At 41.3% G+C, this 18,752-nt stretch overlaps 2 protein-coding genes across 6 annotated transcripts in view; both read right to left on the minus strand.

Moving 5' to 3' along the window:
- LOC124412701 (tubulin monoglutamylase TTLL4-like) overlaps nt 1–18,752 on the minus strand; it is a 209,050-nt gene that overhangs the window by 26,737 nt on the left and 163,561 nt on the right. For 3 of the 4 annotated variants that reach the window (XM_046892805.1, XM_046892825.1, XM_046892833.1), the window contains 2 exons: nt 5,601–5,755; nt 2,714–4,477 (listed from right to left, as the gene is read on the minus strand). In XM_046892805.1, the coding sequence (XP_046748761.1) occupies nt 2,746–4,455 (1,710 nt within the window). In that variant the 5' untranslated portion in view covers nt 4,456–4,477; nt 5,601–5,755 and the 3' untranslated portion in view covers nt 2,714–2,745. Of the gene's footprint in view, nt 1–2,713; nt 4,478–5,600; nt 5,756–18,752 lie in introns of those variants that run through there. The other variant, XM_046892815.1, reaches the window with a different exon arrangement.
- On the minus strand, nt 9,190–9,835 carry LOC124412760 (enhancer of split mbeta protein-like). 2 transcript variants are annotated; one of them, XM_046892885.1, is made up of 2 exons: nt 9,451–9,835; nt 9,190–9,330 (listed from the first exon to the last, which is right to left on the minus strand). In XM_046892885.1, the coding sequence occupies exons 1-2, from the start codon at nt 9,815–9,817 to the stop codon at nt 9,200–9,202; spliced, it is 498 nt and encodes a 165-aa protein (XP_046748841.1). In that variant the 5' UTR covers nt 9,818–9,835; the 3' UTR covers nt 9,190–9,199. The 2 variants fall into 2 exon arrangements, with proteins under 2 accessions (XP_046748841.1, XP_046748836.1); XM_046892880.1 differs by having other exon boundaries at nt 9,190–9,835.

The raw sequence follows: 18,752 nt of genomic DNA on the forward strand, positions 1-18,752 counted from the left end.
TAACATGCCTAAAAAAAATTTTCTAAAGAGGTTCGCTCTACGGACGGATGATCCGTAACCACTAAAGTGAACTTGTCCACTCATCATAGCCAACGGTTTCCCGCCGTTTTTTTTTTTTTTTTTTGTCAACTGACATTAACAATGCGATTAGCTTCACGTGACTTTTATCGGTAAACCGAAATGATCCGAACATACATGGTGGACTAATGATGCAGAACAGATCATCTGTACATTATTATAATTATTCTAATTTACACTTGAATAAAATTCATGATGTCGCGTTTGCTTTTAATCCAGTGTATACATATAAGGACTGGTCCAATAAAGATTTCGTCTCATTCTGTAGAATAGGAATGGATATTCCTCGACACAACGTGTCACGAGCTAAACCGAAGGTTTCGACTACCTCGGCAGGGAATAGAAGAGATAAGAATTAATCTGGACGTCGAACGACGTGTCTCGTCATAACTCGGAGAGTGTGCATAACGAGTTTCGAGTAAGTTGCATCAGTCCGTACAACAGCTAGTTGGCTGTGAGAATTTTCGAAAGAGTTTACCAAGCAGCGCGATGTTTATCGTTTGTCTATTATACCCGGACAGCGGACTCGTTTGATCCGGTACTCGTGCACCTTATACCCGGTCGTTCAGCATCATCAACACCAAAGTGACCGGTCGGTTGAACAAAACCATCTGGCCGTGTACGGGCGGCAGAGATTTTCCGCTTCATTCCCAAATTGGAATGAATATCATCCGATGAATAGAACCCATTAAAGGCTCGACTGGACATCAACGTCTACTCAATACTCGGCTCTTACACGTGTGAATCGCCGCATGCAGTCGTGTCAATGCCTCGTGCAGTATTGACATCACTTATCGTCGTTGTTCTCGGTAAATAACTGTTATTATCACCATCTCTTACTTCGTACGAATTTATTTACAACGTTGAAAAAAATGTCCATACTTTATCGATGTGATATATAGGTATAGGTATAGGCGTTACGTGTACATACGTTATGATGAAGTATAATTATCCACCTACCTCATGGAACTGGTTCGGAGATTTAGCTGACCTTCGCGCAGAACGGTTGCCAATGTATGCGGTATTTATCAATCTTCACGATTATTGAGATATTTTGAGAACCAAGTTCGTTGATCCACTGCGAGAAGTATCAGCTTATTTGCTACCGATCGGTATAAGGCCAAAAATTTATAAACGGATACGCGCTATGTGTCAAACCAGTTATAGAAGGTCCGATGAACTCGTTTTCGTTATACGGTTGCAGAGTTCTCAGTTTCTTTTCCTCACGATTTAAAGGGACGGAATGATCTTGAGTCAGGCTCGTTTACATGGTATTGGTTAAAGAATTATTGTACATACCGAGCAATTGAAATTAAAATCATTTATATCTTCTGATTGTCCGGGGTTATCTATTTTCTTGTGAAGCGAAACAATGGAGATAAATAAAAATCAGATTTTCTCCGTCTAGAAACAACGAAATACGTCGATAATAGATAAGATTTGATTACCACGTTGCGAAACACTCTGGAATGATCATACTTATTGCCGGCGAATGAGATTTACTGGTATTACAGGAAAATATGGATTTAAAGGGTTTCATTGAGTATTTTATTTCGTAAAACTAGATTGCCTATACTTAGAAATATATTCAATCATGATTCGTAAGGCACACCGTTGTTTTAAAAATAATGTCACAATGTCATACAACACCGTACATGCATGTAAACTAGGGTGTCCCTTACTTAGGGTGTTGACGAATTTTCACCGCCCCACCCTCCAAATGAACTTCAAATAATTATAAAACAATTGCCTCATTTTTTCATATTTTTACCCCAACTCTAAGATAGTCCGCTTTGTGGTCGAAGTATTCTTGTGGAAATACTTTTTTTCGGTATATATTTTATTGTAAGAGTAATAATGTTAAAAAAAATTTGTAACTGTAAGATTTTAGTCGCCATTAGTGCTTCCGTCTGGGAAAAAATTCACATAATCATACCACGTAATCTCGACGAATTGCACACCCTCGAAATCAGACCTTTTTTTTTTATTTAGAGGCTGTGCAATTCGTCTAGATTTGCTGGTATCGTGACGTAATTTTTTTACAGATAGTAGCACTAATGCCCACTGAAAACCTCGCTGTTGCAGATTTTTTTAAATATTATTACTCTTGCAACAAAATATATACTGAAAAAACAAGTTTTTCCTCAAGTTAAGGTAGAAATCTGAAAAAATTAGGCAATAGTTTTCGAATTATTTGAAATTGATTTGGGGGGTGAGACGGCAAAAATTCGTCAACACCTTAAATAAGGGACACCCTAACGTACACTCGTACATTATATGTATATATATTATTACGCTTCAATTCCGTCTAATGTTTGATACGATGAGTCTAAAATGGACGATGATAGCTAAAAAAAGGCTAAAATGAAATAAAGAAGAGAAAGAAGAAAAAATCAAGTTATTAAAAAAGAGAGAGAGAGAAAGAGAGAGAGAGAAATAATAATAAGACATAGTGCAATGAGGCAGCGGGTATAACTAATTCGTGTCAACAACATTCAGATGAAATTTTTACACGTTTCTATATCGCGGTGACAGTTGAGTTATTACGAAGTTATAAAAATTGGCAGTCTAGTATCCACGGTGAATAGTCTTCCCCCCCCCCCAACCCCAACCCCCCCACCCCCCTCCCCTTCGATAATTGCGTTTGCCTACCTATCTATCATCTATCTAAGGTTCCGTTTTCATCGGTTGAGTCAAGTGGTACTTTGCCAGGCACAAGTTTTGGAGCCTGGCGATGCCTTCGGTCCTGTTATCGGCGTACTTGGCCTCCCAGGCGTCGAATAGCATGTTGTAGTACCTCGGAACGTCGAAGAACTGGAAGTAATCGTGACTGGTCTTTGTCGGAAAAATCTTCTCGAATGATTCGAGCTGCGTGAGTTCGTCCTCGTAGATGATCAGTTGCCTAACATCGTCGGGTGTGAGGTCCTCGATTATGTCCTGTAGGTAGTCCTCCCGCTTGCGCTTGTGGGCGAACAGGTTCTGCTTGGTCTTCTCTGCGCTACTGAGGCTGATGTGGTGGACTCGGAAGTCCTGGCGGACGGGGTCGAGGTTGTGTCGTTTCGCGAAATCCTCGAGGACGGTGGCAGGCATCTTCGCCGGCGGAAGTTGGTAGCCAACGATGTTGAATACGGTCCTGATCATCGGTGCTTTAACTGCGATGTCCAGCGGTGAGGAGGACTGCAGCGAAGGCGAGATGTTGACCTCGAGTAACCACGGCTTCAGGTTCTCGTCGAGGAGGATGTCCACTCCGAATAACTCGTAGCAACAGTATCTCGAGGCGACGTTCCCCCGAGTGAGAGAATTGATCGAGGCTTCGGCCGAGATCATGGTCTTAACGACGATGTCCTTCATCGCTTTCCAGAGACGGTCCACGTCCACGTTCTCCTTTTCTCTGAGGTACGACCAGAGCGTTTTTATGGTCCACTTGTGCCCGGTGCACGAGTCCGCACTGTCGTTGCTGGTGTAGGTGGCGCTCGCCTTGTTGATGCTGTAGTTGGTAAGGTGCATAAACCGGTTGCTCAGACAATTCAAATCGTCGACGTACTTCTCGGAAGCGAAGCGGACCAAACCGTCAGGGTAAATGTACATCCTGAGGGGGTTGAAGCTGGTCACGAGGACGTAGAGCCTCAGGTCGAACTTCGCGCCACCGATGAGCATCGGCTTCGAGAGGTACTGCTGGACAATGACGGGCTTCTTCTTCGGGATCTGAGACCAGCGATGAACGACGCGAATCCCAGTACCACGAGCTGACGCGGGTGGTTTGACGATCCACTTTTCGCGTCCGGCAGCCTTCTCCCAGGCCTGTCTAAGGCCCCGGAGTTCCTGCGGGAGCACGAAGGTCCTGGGAACGAACCCGAACTCCTTCTTACCGTGCTTCATAATCATCCTGCTAAGGTTCCGCCACAGTCGATCCTTCCTCCCGAGCTGGAAGGTGCCAGGAAAGTGGTTCACCTTCTGTGACTCTCGGAGTGACTTAAAGGTCAGACTCTTCATGTGCTTTCCCCAGATTCCGCACCATTCCTGCGATTTCCGCACCATACGGTACCCCGAGTTCATCAACGTCCTGCGGACCAGCAACGGCGTTATTGGGCTCAAACGCCACTTCAGGTGTCGACCGATTTCCACCGGCAACGTCGGTCCCTTGGTCTCGAAAGGCTGGAAGGCCACGTATGGCGCCACGTAGGCGAAGAGGCTGCGCCTCAAAGGAGGTTTGCTGGTCTTGTCGCCACCAGCGCCGACCTCGCCAACCATTCCAATCGTTTTTTTGTGCGAAAAATTCTCGTCGTCCTCAGGGCACTCCGAATCCTCGACGATCCCGTGTCCGATCGCTTCAACGTCGTGTCCGATTCCATGGTGGTCGGATCCTATGACGTCCATTTTTCCCGCACCACCGGCACGCCTGAAACACCGTGGAGACAGTGGTTTTATTCCGGGTCTAATTTTGCTTGCAAATTGCAGTTGATGCTGATGGCATCTCATCAGCACGCTGGATATTTCCCCCGACAAATTCATGCTCTCCCTGGACTTCAACGTCCTCGACATGTTCGCCAATCGTTGATTCCCTGCAGCACCCGAACCTCGAAACGTCAGTGTCAATTTCTCAAATTGTCAAATTCAAATGTAAAAAGTGTCATCTGGTTACATACGATGCTAGATTGTTCAGTCGCTTTATTATAATAATATCCTCGAACTGATTGGCTACTAATAACTATTGTTATGGTTGTCTCCGCGATTGACATCGATAATAGTCACGAGTGCGATTATACACCTGATTTCAACCGATACAGATTCGTCTGTGTACAATTTTCTTCTCTCTCAACTGACATAACATATCAGTGCTAAAACTAATCGCTGAATCTCTTGATTCTATGATCCCTATTTATGAAATCGCATGATTAATTGACGCGTTGAGTTAATTGCTTTTTACTCCTAATAAAGGTAGCGAAATAATAAAAAAAAAAAAACTCAATAATCTGACGAATAAATAAATGGATAATAGAAAATTTAAATTACAAATTTTTTTCATCCTGGGTGGCGAAGCGGAGACAAATTTACAATTCACAATATTCTCCATAAAACCGAACAACCACGCGGGTAAAGAAACGGAATACCACGAGGCCAATTAAAAAGCCATAAGGAGATTTTAAAATAAAGCAGCTATATATATGGCTCCGAGGGCAGGGAGGGGGGGGGGGAGAAGAAGAAGCGGGTAGCTGGTCCGACGAAATTCGTCGACGTGTGCATAAATTCCCACGAGGTCCAGCGTGCAGCTATTATACATATATATAAACAGGATCCGCTCCGTGTGGCAATATAAAAATTTATTACTTCATTAAGGAATTGAAAGGTTCTGTTGCGGCGTCGAAACTCTTTACTGGACCAACACTTAAGAGGATAATAATTCAATTTCAACCGGAAGTTCGAGCTGGCTATATACGTACGTAAGATACTTTTCAGAGCGTAGATTATAATTATTATTATACGCACGACAATATTTTATATATTTGAAAAATTTACCACACCTTATCGATGACGTCTATTGCTCTTTTCACTTCTTCTTCTTCTTCTTTATCTTCTTCTTTATCTTCGTCGAATTTCGTTTTTTCCTAGTAGTGTTTGCAGTTCGATCGGAGAATCCCCACCGTCAAATTCTCGGTTGATGAAACGACACGATTATCTGTAAACGAGAAAATAAACAAGGTTCAGATTTCAGTCTATAGTTTTTTTTTTTTTTTTTTTTTTTGTCTTCTTCTTCTTATCGCATTATCGCAACGCGTAAGATTAAAAATTTCTTAAATTAAATGTAACGCGTTACGACGATATCCGGTGATGTGATAAAAAAAAATTGCTCAGTAATTTTCAACGTCACAAGTTTAACCAGACGAGGAATCGACCACTGATAAATCGGGGCACGTGCCCTTATATGAGTATCAATATTAAATACAATCTACGTACATTGCATACTACACGTGTTATTTTGTGTACTTATCGCTTGGTGGTGTCAATTCTTTCGATTAATATGTGCGATTGCAACGAAATGTACGTTCGGTCTATACATAGAAACGTGAATCACGATACCACTTGACGTTGCCGGACTACGTGCTCGTGATAAAAAACTAAAAAAAAAAAAAAAAAAAAAAACAATTTCAAACCCCGCTTATTACACCGCTATACATATATACATATAAGTGTTCTAGATTTTCTACAAACCACTAGCCATAAATTTCAGCTTTAATCGTAAGACGTCACGGGGTTTTTTCTCCCCGCATAATCTGCTTTAAGGACGGAAATCTAGACGTCACTGTGACGTGATATGTAATCAGAGTCTGTACCGGAAATAGATATTATTAATAAACTATTAATAAAATTTTCGGTTTGGTACGAAGAGATTCGCGAACATTGAGATCAACTTCATTTCTCGCAATGACGAAACATCTTTTCTAAATTCTTTCTAAACAAGTGATTTCACCGCTACATTTCCGGTCATATTCACGTAGCGACTTCTAAAACGAAGTACATAGGTAGGTACGTGAAGTGTTATAGAATAATAAATCTTGATACGATCTTTAATGGACTAAACGAACGACGAAGTGAGCTGTTTATACTTGACGCAGGTTCTTTAGAAGGTGTATAAATACCTGATACATAAAACGAAACCGGTCTAGATGTGGAGATATTTTGTTGAAATTGTTGCTATGTGTATGAAATCGTACTTTGATAGTTGAACTGCAAGTCGGTGTAATAAGTGTAACATTAGCCCGAGTTTACAGCGTCGTTTGAAAAAGCCTGGATCATGTCTCGGTGCAAAAAACGTACCGACCTGTTCTTGAAACTACAATCCTCGATACGTTACACCAGGGTGCCTAAATTACCGTGGAAAGATAATAAAAAAGTAGTATGAAACGTTTACAGTTTTTGCACAGCGTGTACAAAAGCGTTAGCACCCATCGAAATCCGCGGGATTCTTATGGATCTTTGAAAATCAATTATCGAGTGAATTGGTGCGCGTCGCGTCGCGTCGTCGGTCAGTTAGAAGCGATTATTCCTGCCAATTGTTTCATTTTTAAGTTACAGGTATATCGATGAACTGTTCCAATCAATTTTCGCCTGTCAAAAGTCACGCCGACCAGATCGCCGATCGCTTCGTACAATCGGCTTTGTCCGAACGTCGATGATATGGACCAAAGGCAGCGTCGGAGCGTCGCAGCATCCATCATCTGGGTGAAAAACTCGGTACAAAGGGAATGAATGCCGAGGTTTTAATGAAACTTTGAACGAGCTGCTGCACCGTTCGCCGTACAGATATTATTGTAGGTACGCGTATCGTAATTAGAACGGTTTTTTACCCTCCCCTTTTCACCTTCCACCTTTTCACAACCACGCACGCACCGAGCATTTTTTCACTTTCTTCTTACGCCGCACGTTTCAGCCATCGTACCTTCGTTTTGTGTACACCATATAGATTATAGATCGACACGGTTTTTGTCACTCCGCGTCGTTACAGATTATCTCCAATTTCTATACATCACATGCAGCAATATATGTAGGTACCGAAAAGCCTGATCAACGGGAAAGAAATTGTCACCTGCTCTATACTGATAATCGAAAATTATAATTGAACTGCCCCCCCCCCCTACTCCCCCCCTCCACGCCCCCTGCCCCTCGTATTCCCTTTCAGCTTTTTTTTTAACCTCTCAACCAGTCCCGAATCACTCGTTTCTTTTTAATTATCGTCTCTATTTCTTATAATAATATACAAAATTGAATTGAAAATTTTCTTACGCGTTGTTACTGCAGATTTATTGTATGAAATTTAACTGTATTTGTTGTTTTGCTATATGGATAAATAGCTTATTATTTAAATCGGGTGAAATACTTCTATAATGTTGAAGAAAAAGAGAGAATAGTTAGAATATATAAGCTGGGTATTCATAATATTATGTAAAGGATAAGGAAATATTTCAGACAATAAAGTACACGAGGTATAATAGATTTTTGTTTGAATGAAATTTTATTTTTAGTCATTTCATTTCGTTAACCATTTGATATTGGTTCGTTTCGATTTAGTTTTTTTTTTTTTTTTTTTTTTTTTTTTTTATTGTTTCGCTTTTACTTTTTGTTTTTAATCAAATATTATATTCAACGGTAGTTATTAACGGCTAAATATTCTTAAACATGTAACAAGTGAATATCTAATTCTATCAATCTCATACGTGCTTAGTTATCATATTTGTTGTTTTATCGTCTTTTGTCAATTCTTTGTTATAAAAATGATTATCATTATCATTATATTCATAATCACCGTTAAACTTTACGAGAAACATACAGTAATCTCAGGTACAAGAAAACCCTATCACAGATACATCATTAAAGCTTCATCACCTATACATTATAAACTACATTATACACATATCGTATCATATGTATCGATCAATCTATATTATAACTATTGTCACAAAAGAATCAACGGAAAAAGAAACCCAAAAATCGTACAAAATAAGCAAAAATAAAGAAAGAAAAAAAGACACAATTTCATTTCCATAAAAAGATAAGAAGACAACATAATAATAATAAACCTATGTAAAATTAATATATCTTCTAGTGAATAACAATAAAGAATCGATCTTCATATCCCATCGCTACGAGGCATCCTATATATGTATATATGTGCTTGTGTATATAGCTAGAAATTACAACATTTGGAAGACGCGTAGATTCGTCGTTTCAGCTTATTATTCAACAAAATAATATTCAAGTTATATTATATTATATATAGATATATATATATATTAATATCATATAAACGTGCGTCAGTTCAAACAGCCCTATTTCTCTCCGTCAATCTCCCTGTACATTACAACAATAACTCTTTAAGCCCTAATTTCGCTGTTTGGTATATAAAATGTATAGAACATAATAAAAGAAAAGAAAAAAAGAAATGAAATAATAATAATAATTAAAACCTAGTCCTCCGAGCGCAAACTAGAAGAATAAAAAAAAAAAAAAAACGTTCCCCAATACAACATTCTAAAAATTCTCAAACTCCCCCCCCCCCCCCTCCCCTCCCCTCGGCCAGTAAGATGCACTTTCACAGATTAGAATTACGCTTCCAATTCCTCCTCTACCATGGTCGCCAAACGGGCAAACTCGATGACGTCGACGACTCGGATGACTCTCCTGACGAACTTGCGACGCTGACGGGACTCTGGGGTGGCGTGTAGGTGTTCTGGGGGACGGTGTTGGCCTCGGGGGTGGCGGCGGTGGTGGTGGTGGTGGTAGTAGTAGGCATCGCGACGGGGGTGGTGGGCTGCTCCAGTCTCCTCAGACACCCGCCGAGGTGGCGCATCAGCTGAGCACCGGCGGCGGGGTGAACGGAGGCGGCGACGGGGGTGGAAAGGAAGGTCGAGACCTCCTGGGCGCACTGGGTGAACCCTTCCCTGAACCGATCGGCGTAGCTGGTCTCAGGTGTGAGGGTGAGACGGCGGGCGGCTCGCAGGGTGTGGAGGTGCCGTACGGTCAGCTCGAGGATGTCGGCTTTTTCTAATTTCGCGACGTTCTCGCCCTCGGCCTGCAGCGCGGTGACCATGAGGTCCTTCAGCTCGTCGAGGCAGCGGTTTATCCGCGCCCTTCGCTTTCGCTCCAGCATCGGCTTCATCACCTTCCGATATTGATAAGTCCGCGATACCGGTTCTTCGTACTCCATACCTCCAACGGGCGTGTAGCTGGTGTGCGGTGCCATTTTATTGTTTATTTTTTTTTGTCTTGTTTTTATTTTCGTTAAAATAAAAAACGAAAAACACTTTCAACTCCACACTTGTTTATCGATTATCAGTAACAACCAACTATCACTGAGGTCGTCTTGATATTCAGTCAGGACGATTTTCGTTATATACCGACGCACAAATCAAATTTAGACAACGATTTTCACGGTCTTTTTTATATATAAATGTGTTTATATATTTGCCAAGCGATAATCGATGATAATTGATTTTAACAACAGTTTCGAGGTCAAGATTCTTCTAGTCTCAGTCTCCTGTTCTATTCTGTTCTCTTCTCTTTCTCTATACTAGGTCACTTGAGCGTTGCGTCAGACGCGTTAGCTTCGGAGTGCCGAGCTGATCTGTTCGGTGTCGAGCGAGGTCGGGGGTATTTATAGAAAGAGCCCCCCTCTCTCCCTCCCTTCCTCCCTCCCTCCCTCCCTCCCTCCGTGGACGGCGGAACCCGACCAGCAGCCGGAGCGCGTATCGTGGGAAGCTCTCGGGCCTCGGCGTTCCCACAGCTCGGAGAGGGCGACGGCAGCAGCAGCAGGAGGAGACCGCTGCTGCGCACGAGGGGAGCGACGCAGCGCTGTGGGTTGGGTTAGTATTTCGAGCAGCACACCTGCAGCCCTCGCCTCACGAACAAGTGGAGCGCGCTGCGCGTTGCGCGCTGAGTGAGCGCAGGGAAACAGCGCGGGTCGCAGGGGGATGGACGCGCTCAGCGCACACGCCAAGCAGCGCGCGCGACCAGCACGCGGAGGCCTCGCGCCGCGCCGCGCCACGCCGCGCCGCAACGGCTATGTTTCGCCCACTTGTTGGATCGCGGGAACGCGCCGCGTCGCTTTGCGCGCACACGCACACGCACACGCGCACGCACGAGCTGGCTTATGACCGCTGCGCCGCCGCGATAGATGCGAATCGCGCGCGTCGAGGTGACCCGTTGCTTACCTACGATATAGGTACATACCTACGTGTACTCGACAAGCAGCTCAATGTACATTTGATCCGGTTCGTTACGCCGAGATAGAGGATTTCTCCTACGCTTTCGCAGGGAGAAAACGAAAACCGCTCCGAACCACGGGATTGAGATCGAATTAAGTCTCTGGAATAATCGATCTTCTTCTCAAAGTTTCTTCTAATCTTAGGTTTTTATTTTTTTTTACCCTTACAATTATGTTTGCGCAGTCATTTATGTATCTCTCTGCGTATAACTTGGATGAAATGAAAACTTTTTGCGGTACACCGATCGATCGTCCATTTTGCGAACTTTTCTCCACAACTTTTATTTCAATGCAGGAAATTTCTGTTCCATCGCGAAGTAAATTTTATATCTGTCAATTGGCTCAGGGGAAGGGTGAGGCGAAATTTAGCTCGTTGAATGTACGGGCAAACGGTAGGTAACACACGTCGAGGTAGATATAATATTATTCCAGAGTATGCATGTGCCTATGTATGTATGTAACGCACGTTCAACAAGTGTCCGAGTGTCCTCAGTCCGTTTACCGCATGACTGTAACAAATCGTTGAGGCAATGCGTAAATTTCCACGTTTCGAATATATTCGTATACGCAAGTAAGCTGATGCGATGCTTCGTGAAAACAGTGCGTTAGGTAAAAAAAAAAAAAAAAAAAAAAAAAACGGCATAATTTTTACTTTTTACACCTAATCATTTTTCACCCCGATTGTCACTGATTGTGAGAAGTAAGAATAAGCCATACCTATACGCACAAGGAAAAATGTTCCAATTAAGTAGATTAAGTAGAATTCCATGATGGAAATTGATAAGTCGAAAGGAAACGAGGTTGGGGTAGCCGGTGGTGGTGATTTACGATGGACATTTTGGGTCGGTGAGCTGCGGCGCAACCGCACATCAGGAGTCCGGCACGAACCCCTGCGCTTCGCGCTAACGACCCTTCAGCCCCTAATTAACCGAAAGTCTAGCCGGCTTATCGGTTGGGGTAGAAAAAAGTTAGCGATATACCGCGCAGCCGCATGAACGTATATTATACATTAATTTTTTCTCCACGGGTATTTTTTTAGTTCTTAAAACCTTTTAACCTTCCTCTTCTCCGCCCCCCCCCCCCCGACTCCCCTTTTTTATTCTCTCTCTCTTGAACTCTTCGACTTTCTCCGCGCCCCCTGGAGCTCGTGAGAAGACTCAGTTTTTTCATCCCCCTCCTAGGCATCGCCTGGCATATATACCTACCCAGGAGACGTTAGTTTTTACTCCTCGTATAGCTTATCACTCGGATAGGCAACGGTTCTGGATGTAATGTCACCCGCATGAGGCGTGAATGACGTCGACAAGTTATTAAGATAATTATACATTAGACGGGAAATGTATCTATTTTTAAATCAATTATCTAAATATTCGATATTCTTTGTTATTCTATTTATCATATTTTAGGAAAGTATAATGGTGAATTGATAGAAGAGCCGAAATATCGAATTTCCAAAGATGTAAGATTTTGATTGATTTGCAGAATTACTAAAATTTAGGAAGTCCAAGTGAAGAAAATTGGAAATAATAATGAAAGTCGAAATACAAAAAGTTCAAAACGTAAAACGAGAAAGTATAGAATCTGTAAAGGATTGTCTATTAACGAGACTAAAATCTTTGAGGCATTCTATATTTTGACATTTTTATTTTTTCACTTCTCCATACTTCGGCTTACCGCAATTTTAAATTGCATAAATTAAATTTTCGCTTCTTAAAAAATTCACTATTGTAGCCTTTCAATTTTTCGACCGTTTAGTATTTCACCCCCATCGTCTTACCTTAAAAATTTTCCCATTTTCCCTTTTTTTTTTAAATTTCCTTTCTATTTTTAGTCACACGACAACGTAATGAATTTATTTTCAAGCACACACGTGGAGAGTGAAGAAAAATGAAACTGACGGTGAAAAAAATTAAAAAATTGTTTGGCTGCAAAGCGAAATTTACGATCGGCACGTCTGCACGGGCCGCGTGCGTGCGATATATTTCAGCGTGACAGCTACACTAGTTTCATACACGTTCGACTTCGTGTAGAAGCAACCTGAATAATGTACATCTATACAGCTCGAGGCGAACGTTCTATTTATCGATGGAAATAATAAATGTTCGGTGAAAAAATACGAGGCGACAAATGTCACTGGTCAGAAGCTTATGAGTCTGGTTTTTCATTTACGAGCTGAACTCTCGTGAGAATAACAGTCGTGTAAAACCGCGTCGACTTGTTACGCAAAGTTTGGCAAACCTCCGCGAATTCCACCTCCTATATAACAAATTCTTTCGTAAATTTAAATTTCGCATGCTGGGCGTCAGGTTAGGTTAGGGTTACTTGGTTTTCCCCCAGATACCTACTAGACGCGCGAATAGTTATTAATATACAGTAGCCTAGGTTCGTTGTGATGCGCCTAGGTCGCGATTCAAGATTATCGACTCCATCTCCACAGCCGAAAGCAAACACCGCCATTCATGCTTCTAAACCATCTCAAACAGCGAAGTTGAATTTCAGTGCCGAAACATGGCTGACTATTCAAATGTGTTTCGATTCTTTGTGCCCAGACTTATTCCGCACAACATTAAATCTGATTTTAACTAAACTTTTTAGTCTGTATTGCGTGAATATTGAAGCTGTAATGTCACAAAGATTAGTAAAGTTACCGTATTTCAGGATCGAAATCCAAAATGGCGACTGCACAACGAACACGTGATTAACCCCTACGATTCGATTCGACGTAAAATTTACATGAGACACGAATTTTCACGTTTTGGATACCAGTTTTATATGATTCTATATTTTCTATCCTAGACTCGAATCGTTTTGAAATTTCGTTACAAACGCTTAAGCAGCTTGATTTCATTGATTGATTACCTGAGCCGGATGCTCGGGTTGAGTTACAACGTCCAGGCGGACTGCGCGGGATGAAAAATAGAAAGAGTAAAAGAGAAATAAAGAGAGAGAGAGAGAGAGAGAGAGAGAGAGAGATGGAGACGGGACGAGGTTAGGTTAGGGTAAGGCTGCTGCTACGGGATCGGAATTGTACTCAGTGATTCGGCCACTTGAATCGATTTAATAAACGATTAGGATGACGACTCGGACGGGTCGGTAATTATGTCAGCTTCTATACCGACCCGAGCGATGCGACGAGCGGGATGCACCGGAAATAGCTCTCCCTGCGAATCGGGACTTCCCTTGCCCCCCTTCCACACGTATCCCTCGGTGACCCCCTGCCGAGATTATACTATATATGTACACCCTGGAATTGAATGAAAAAGTACCACGAATTTCCGGTTTAAACTTCACGGAAGATTCGTTCTGGCCTCCCGATTTTATTCTCTAATATATGAATAAATTGCTGTTGCATTAATATTTCTTTGGTATAAACCGGATTTCTTTGGGAACGACTAAAGCATCGAAAATCGAACGAAGCCGATACATTGAATAAAGAAAAATGCATTAATCGTGCTTTTTAGAATCTACGAAACAATTCAGTTTCATTTGATGAGATAAATTCTGATTTGGCTAAAAGAATTTTTTTGTGTGTTACTTTCTAAAAAGCAGGATCCAAATAATATTTCCTAATCTATCAAACTTTCGTTGATTGTGTTAAATTATTGCATGCAGTATCGCTTCATTGTTACCATTGAGTAAAAAAAAATGTAATGAAATCACTAAAACAATAATCAACTCGTTGAAACTATAACTTCGTAGAAAGAAAAGAAAAAAAAAACATTTCTTCGACAGGGTAAAAATTTCACCACTTCAAATGTAAAACTAAATTTTTTCGTACAACCAAAGTACTCTAAAGTATAATCAGACGATTTCGATTTCAGTTTTGTAAAATAAGAGTAATTTTGAGACTACTAAACACTCACCCCATGATGTTTAATGTTTCTTCAAATGGCCGTCGAGCCAATGACTATAACATTCCCTTCCCTTTGAGTTAAAATTTTTTTACGCACAAGTGGGATGCAAAACGGTTTCGACTTAAGGGTGGTCGATGGTTGAAAGAGTGGCACGAATATTCGAACACCTCGCAGCCGGAAGACTTCGGTCTGAACTAATCCAGCCGACAATAAAGCCCAGCGTCCTCTGTTCTTAATGTTAAATACCTAAGAACAAAAATTCCAGCCTTCTGGCGTCCGGTGTGGTTGGTTCTTGGCTCGTGCTAGATATCCGAATCCTCCATCCACCCTCGGTTATTTCGGCCAGCTGCAGTGCAGCTCAAGCTGTTGAATGCGAACTACACGTCGTGGGAAAATAGCGATGCGTGCACGGAGTGCGAGTCCGAACCGAAACCCCATGCATCCCCCATTGTGGTGGTCGTTACGCCGTGCTGGGCCGATTCCTGTACCCTCTAGACTCCGGCTCTGGGCCAATCCCGGCGTAAAACTAGATACAAGAGGACGTCTACAGGAGCAACGACGAGGGCCCGACACGGCCACGAAATACCCGGAGGTTCCATTGTCACGTACACGTGCGACAAACCCTTTGTAATCCGACAATATACGTGTATATAAGCCTCGTTGCGAGAGACAGTGGAATTCTAAACGACGCGTGTCTCCTCCGAGGAGAAGACGAATCGAGGGAATAACGAGGGGGAGGGATCATCACGATCGACGAACGAATTGAAAAAAAATAATTGTCTGTTGTTTGAAATCTTTCAACTGCGTGGATGAAATTTTTTTTTCCGGAAAAATAAAAAATCTTCCACCACAAAATTCCTTCCCTTTTATATTTTATGAAATATACTTGAAGAAAGGGTTTTGCGAATTAATTTTTTTTTTACAAACAATCTTTGAGTGGGTTAAAAAATTTGTTTATATAATATTTATACGCTGTGTACGGCAATATGGAGATAATAACGTAACTACGTTGTACATACGGTAGAGAAACTGGCTCATCGTCAGTCTTAATTTTGTAGAAAGTATTTTATCGTTAGTTGTTGTTGTTGTTTTTTTTTTTTTTTTTTTTTTTTTTTTTTCTTTTACTACCAATCTGGACGATGAGAAAAAAGTTTTTATCGAAACTTTAATCACGGCTCGGTGGTTTCTGTTTTATCTATAACTTCTTATAATTATCAATGATTTATGGATGAAAACTGGTTTTAACCAGTTTACTTTTTTCTACAAAACTACAGTGAACAACCTTGATTTTCGTTTATTACGATTTTCTCGAGATATATATATCTACTGGATATTAAATAATTTTCAAACACATAAAACGGGGTTAAAATTTTCTGACAAATCGAGTCCCGCTTTTTACTTTCTGAACTTATTCTCGCATTACGAGAAAAAAACGCTAATTTTGAAGAAAACAGAAAGAACAAAAAAAAAAAAAAAAAAAAAAAAAATTTCTGAAACATGTCCAAAACATTTCAAAATCGTATCTCAGAAAAGTGTTTCTATATTCAAATAAAGGCATTTTGAGTAAATATTTTCATTTCAGAGTGAACCATTCAATCATATATTTCCATCAATTGTTTTTGATTAAAATTTTTTTTCTATTTTTTGACATAATAAAAAATTCAAAGATCCGAATATCTAGCTTATTAAAATTGTTTGAAAATTCAAAGCTCCCGGGGGACGAAGGGGTAGGTCGCAAAGAACATCTTGGCGAATCGTGTCAGGTTGATAAAAGGGAGACGATTTAATTTGTTTTCGGGTATTTATAGCCCCTGGAACGACGGAGTGTTTTATTCAACCCTTGTTGCTTTGCACCCTTGCGGCATAAGCCGATCTCCGTCCAGCGCGTTGCTCAAGCTGCTCCGTTAAACGTGTGGGTATCATCAGAGGCTCCTTCGTTTTTCCCCCCGCATTGAAAGTCGCTCGTCCGGCTCTTTGAGGGAGCAAGGATGGCAGCAACCCCCGGAATCTTTTAACACCCTAATGCTCCGCTCTTCTCGAGCAGCTTGCGCAGGCTGCTGCAGCCTCCGTTGTGGCTGCAGGCAATATGAGTGGGCCCAAATTGTGGGCCTCCTTCTCGCTCGGGCGCCGGAAAAGTTCGCTGTCTTTTTCTAGGGGAGGCCTGTCGTCGCGCTGAGCTGCTGCAGAGGCACAGGTGGTGCGAGCCGTGGGAAACCTTCGCGCCGCATCTTCCCGAGGGTGCAGAGTAGATCGTTCAGCCCCCGAGAAGAAACCACCCCCTCCGATCCACGCATCTATGGACCCAAAGCCGGCCGGTTATTTTCGATTTTACCGTTTTCGAACGGCCGCAACGGTGATCGCTCGAATTGGGCCTCAGGCCTCTGGTTTAACCTCCGTAACCCCCTTGGAGTGTGTCTTTCGCGTGCAGCTTCGGGCCCCTTCGAACCCCGAGATCGAAACAACGAGGACCCAAAAGTCATAAATCGACTAGAAGAAACCGAAAATTTACTTCGTCGAAGGAAATTATTTTCGGTGGTGAATTAATTCGAATCTAATTGAACGAAACTTTTTCAACGAGGCTTAATTATAATTATTTTTCAATCAACAAAAATTGGTCATTGTTTTTGATATTTACTTGGATATTGTTTTTTCTTTCTTTTCTGTATTTTTTTTTTCTTTTTCTTTTTTTTTACATATATATTTGTCATCACTCGAGCTCATTTAACGATACAGACTTGATCCTGAAGGAATTTTGTTAATATTTAAACTCGTTATAATATTGTGATCTGGATTTTTGTTTTAAAGTTGATAAGCTTAGCCAGTAAATTAGTTTAAGAATTATATTTTACTTAAGAAGACGTGTTGGTAACTCGTAAACAGTGGAAAGTAATTGAATGGTCGAATGAAATGTAGACTAATGTTCAGATTGATTTGAATGATTGTGCTAAAGAATGAAAATGAATATCAGACATGAATATAATAAATTCAGAATTAAATATTTCAATTACATATATTTATTTAAGATCTCATCCGGACTCCTGTAACCGTTTTAAAAAGTTAATGAGCTGGATCGTCTCGGTTTAATTAAACTCTTAATTTGTATTAAAAGAGGTCTGCGGCAGGCAGACCTTTACGTTATCTCAAGATGGCAGGATAACGATCGTCATCTCATGCGCATACGGGGATAATACTAAAAAATTATACCGAGTAATCGTATAAAAACGCGTATAACGATATAATCTTCAACAGGTGAAGTGTCTTGCAGTTTGTTTACTTGGTCCACCTGGTGAATCTACGGGCTCAAGATCCCAATTTAAAATCACTGCGAAAACCATGGACCGCATGTATGGGGCGTTCCACGCCAACTCAGTAAACGGTTAACCATGACATTTTTTAATTTCATCAAGGATTTTTCCTAGGTTAGTACGATCCCTGAAAAGCTTCCAAAAAAAAAAAAAACATTTTAATTTCTTTTTATCACGCGTTTTTACCCTACGATTTTTTAATTATTATGAAACAAGAAAAATCATTTGGTTCCCGAAATGAAACATTTTCACGCAAAATTCAAAGAGTGGGACCTTGTTTTCTATTTTTTGAATCCCCATTTTTTTTCTCGTCTGATTAAAAATCAGTTTAGGTGTTTTGAGGATAAAAAAATATGTTGAAGGTTTTCAGGGACTGTACCAACGTTGAAAAAATCCTTAGTGAAATAAAAAAATGTCAGGATCAACCGTTTACTAAATTAACGTGGAATGCCGCATATAGCTACAGGTAATTATAAAAGTTAGCGAAAAATTTTCGCATTTAAGGTGTGTTCACGAACATCATTGTAAATATATATATATACATAAGAGTACGTATAACGCATACGCGTGCGCAATGCGTATAACGTATACCCTTCACAGGTTCGGCGCGCACCTTGCATTACGCAAATGCGCACATACATAACGCATACGAACCGTGATCGAGGCGCAGGTTATGCGGGCAGCCTTTTCTCAGGCCAATTTAATTTCCATACGCGTTGCTCGCAGCGGCGATCTCAGCCCGGTTTCTTTGAGTGT

The sequence above is a fragment of the Diprion similis genome, chromosome 2, assembly GCF_021155765.1.
Source record: "Diprion similis isolate iyDipSimi1 chromosome 2, iyDipSimi1.1, whole genome shotgun sequence".
Classification (NCBI taxonomy): Eukaryota; Metazoa; Arthropoda; class Insecta; order Hymenoptera; family Diprionidae; genus Diprion; species Diprion similis.

Bases quoted from the DNA above. Each gene is read 5' to 3' on its own strand.
- LOC124412760 (XM_046892880.1), bottom strand. From the start codon at position 9,817: ATGGCACCGCACACCAGCTACACGCCCGTTGGAGGTATGGAGTACGAA.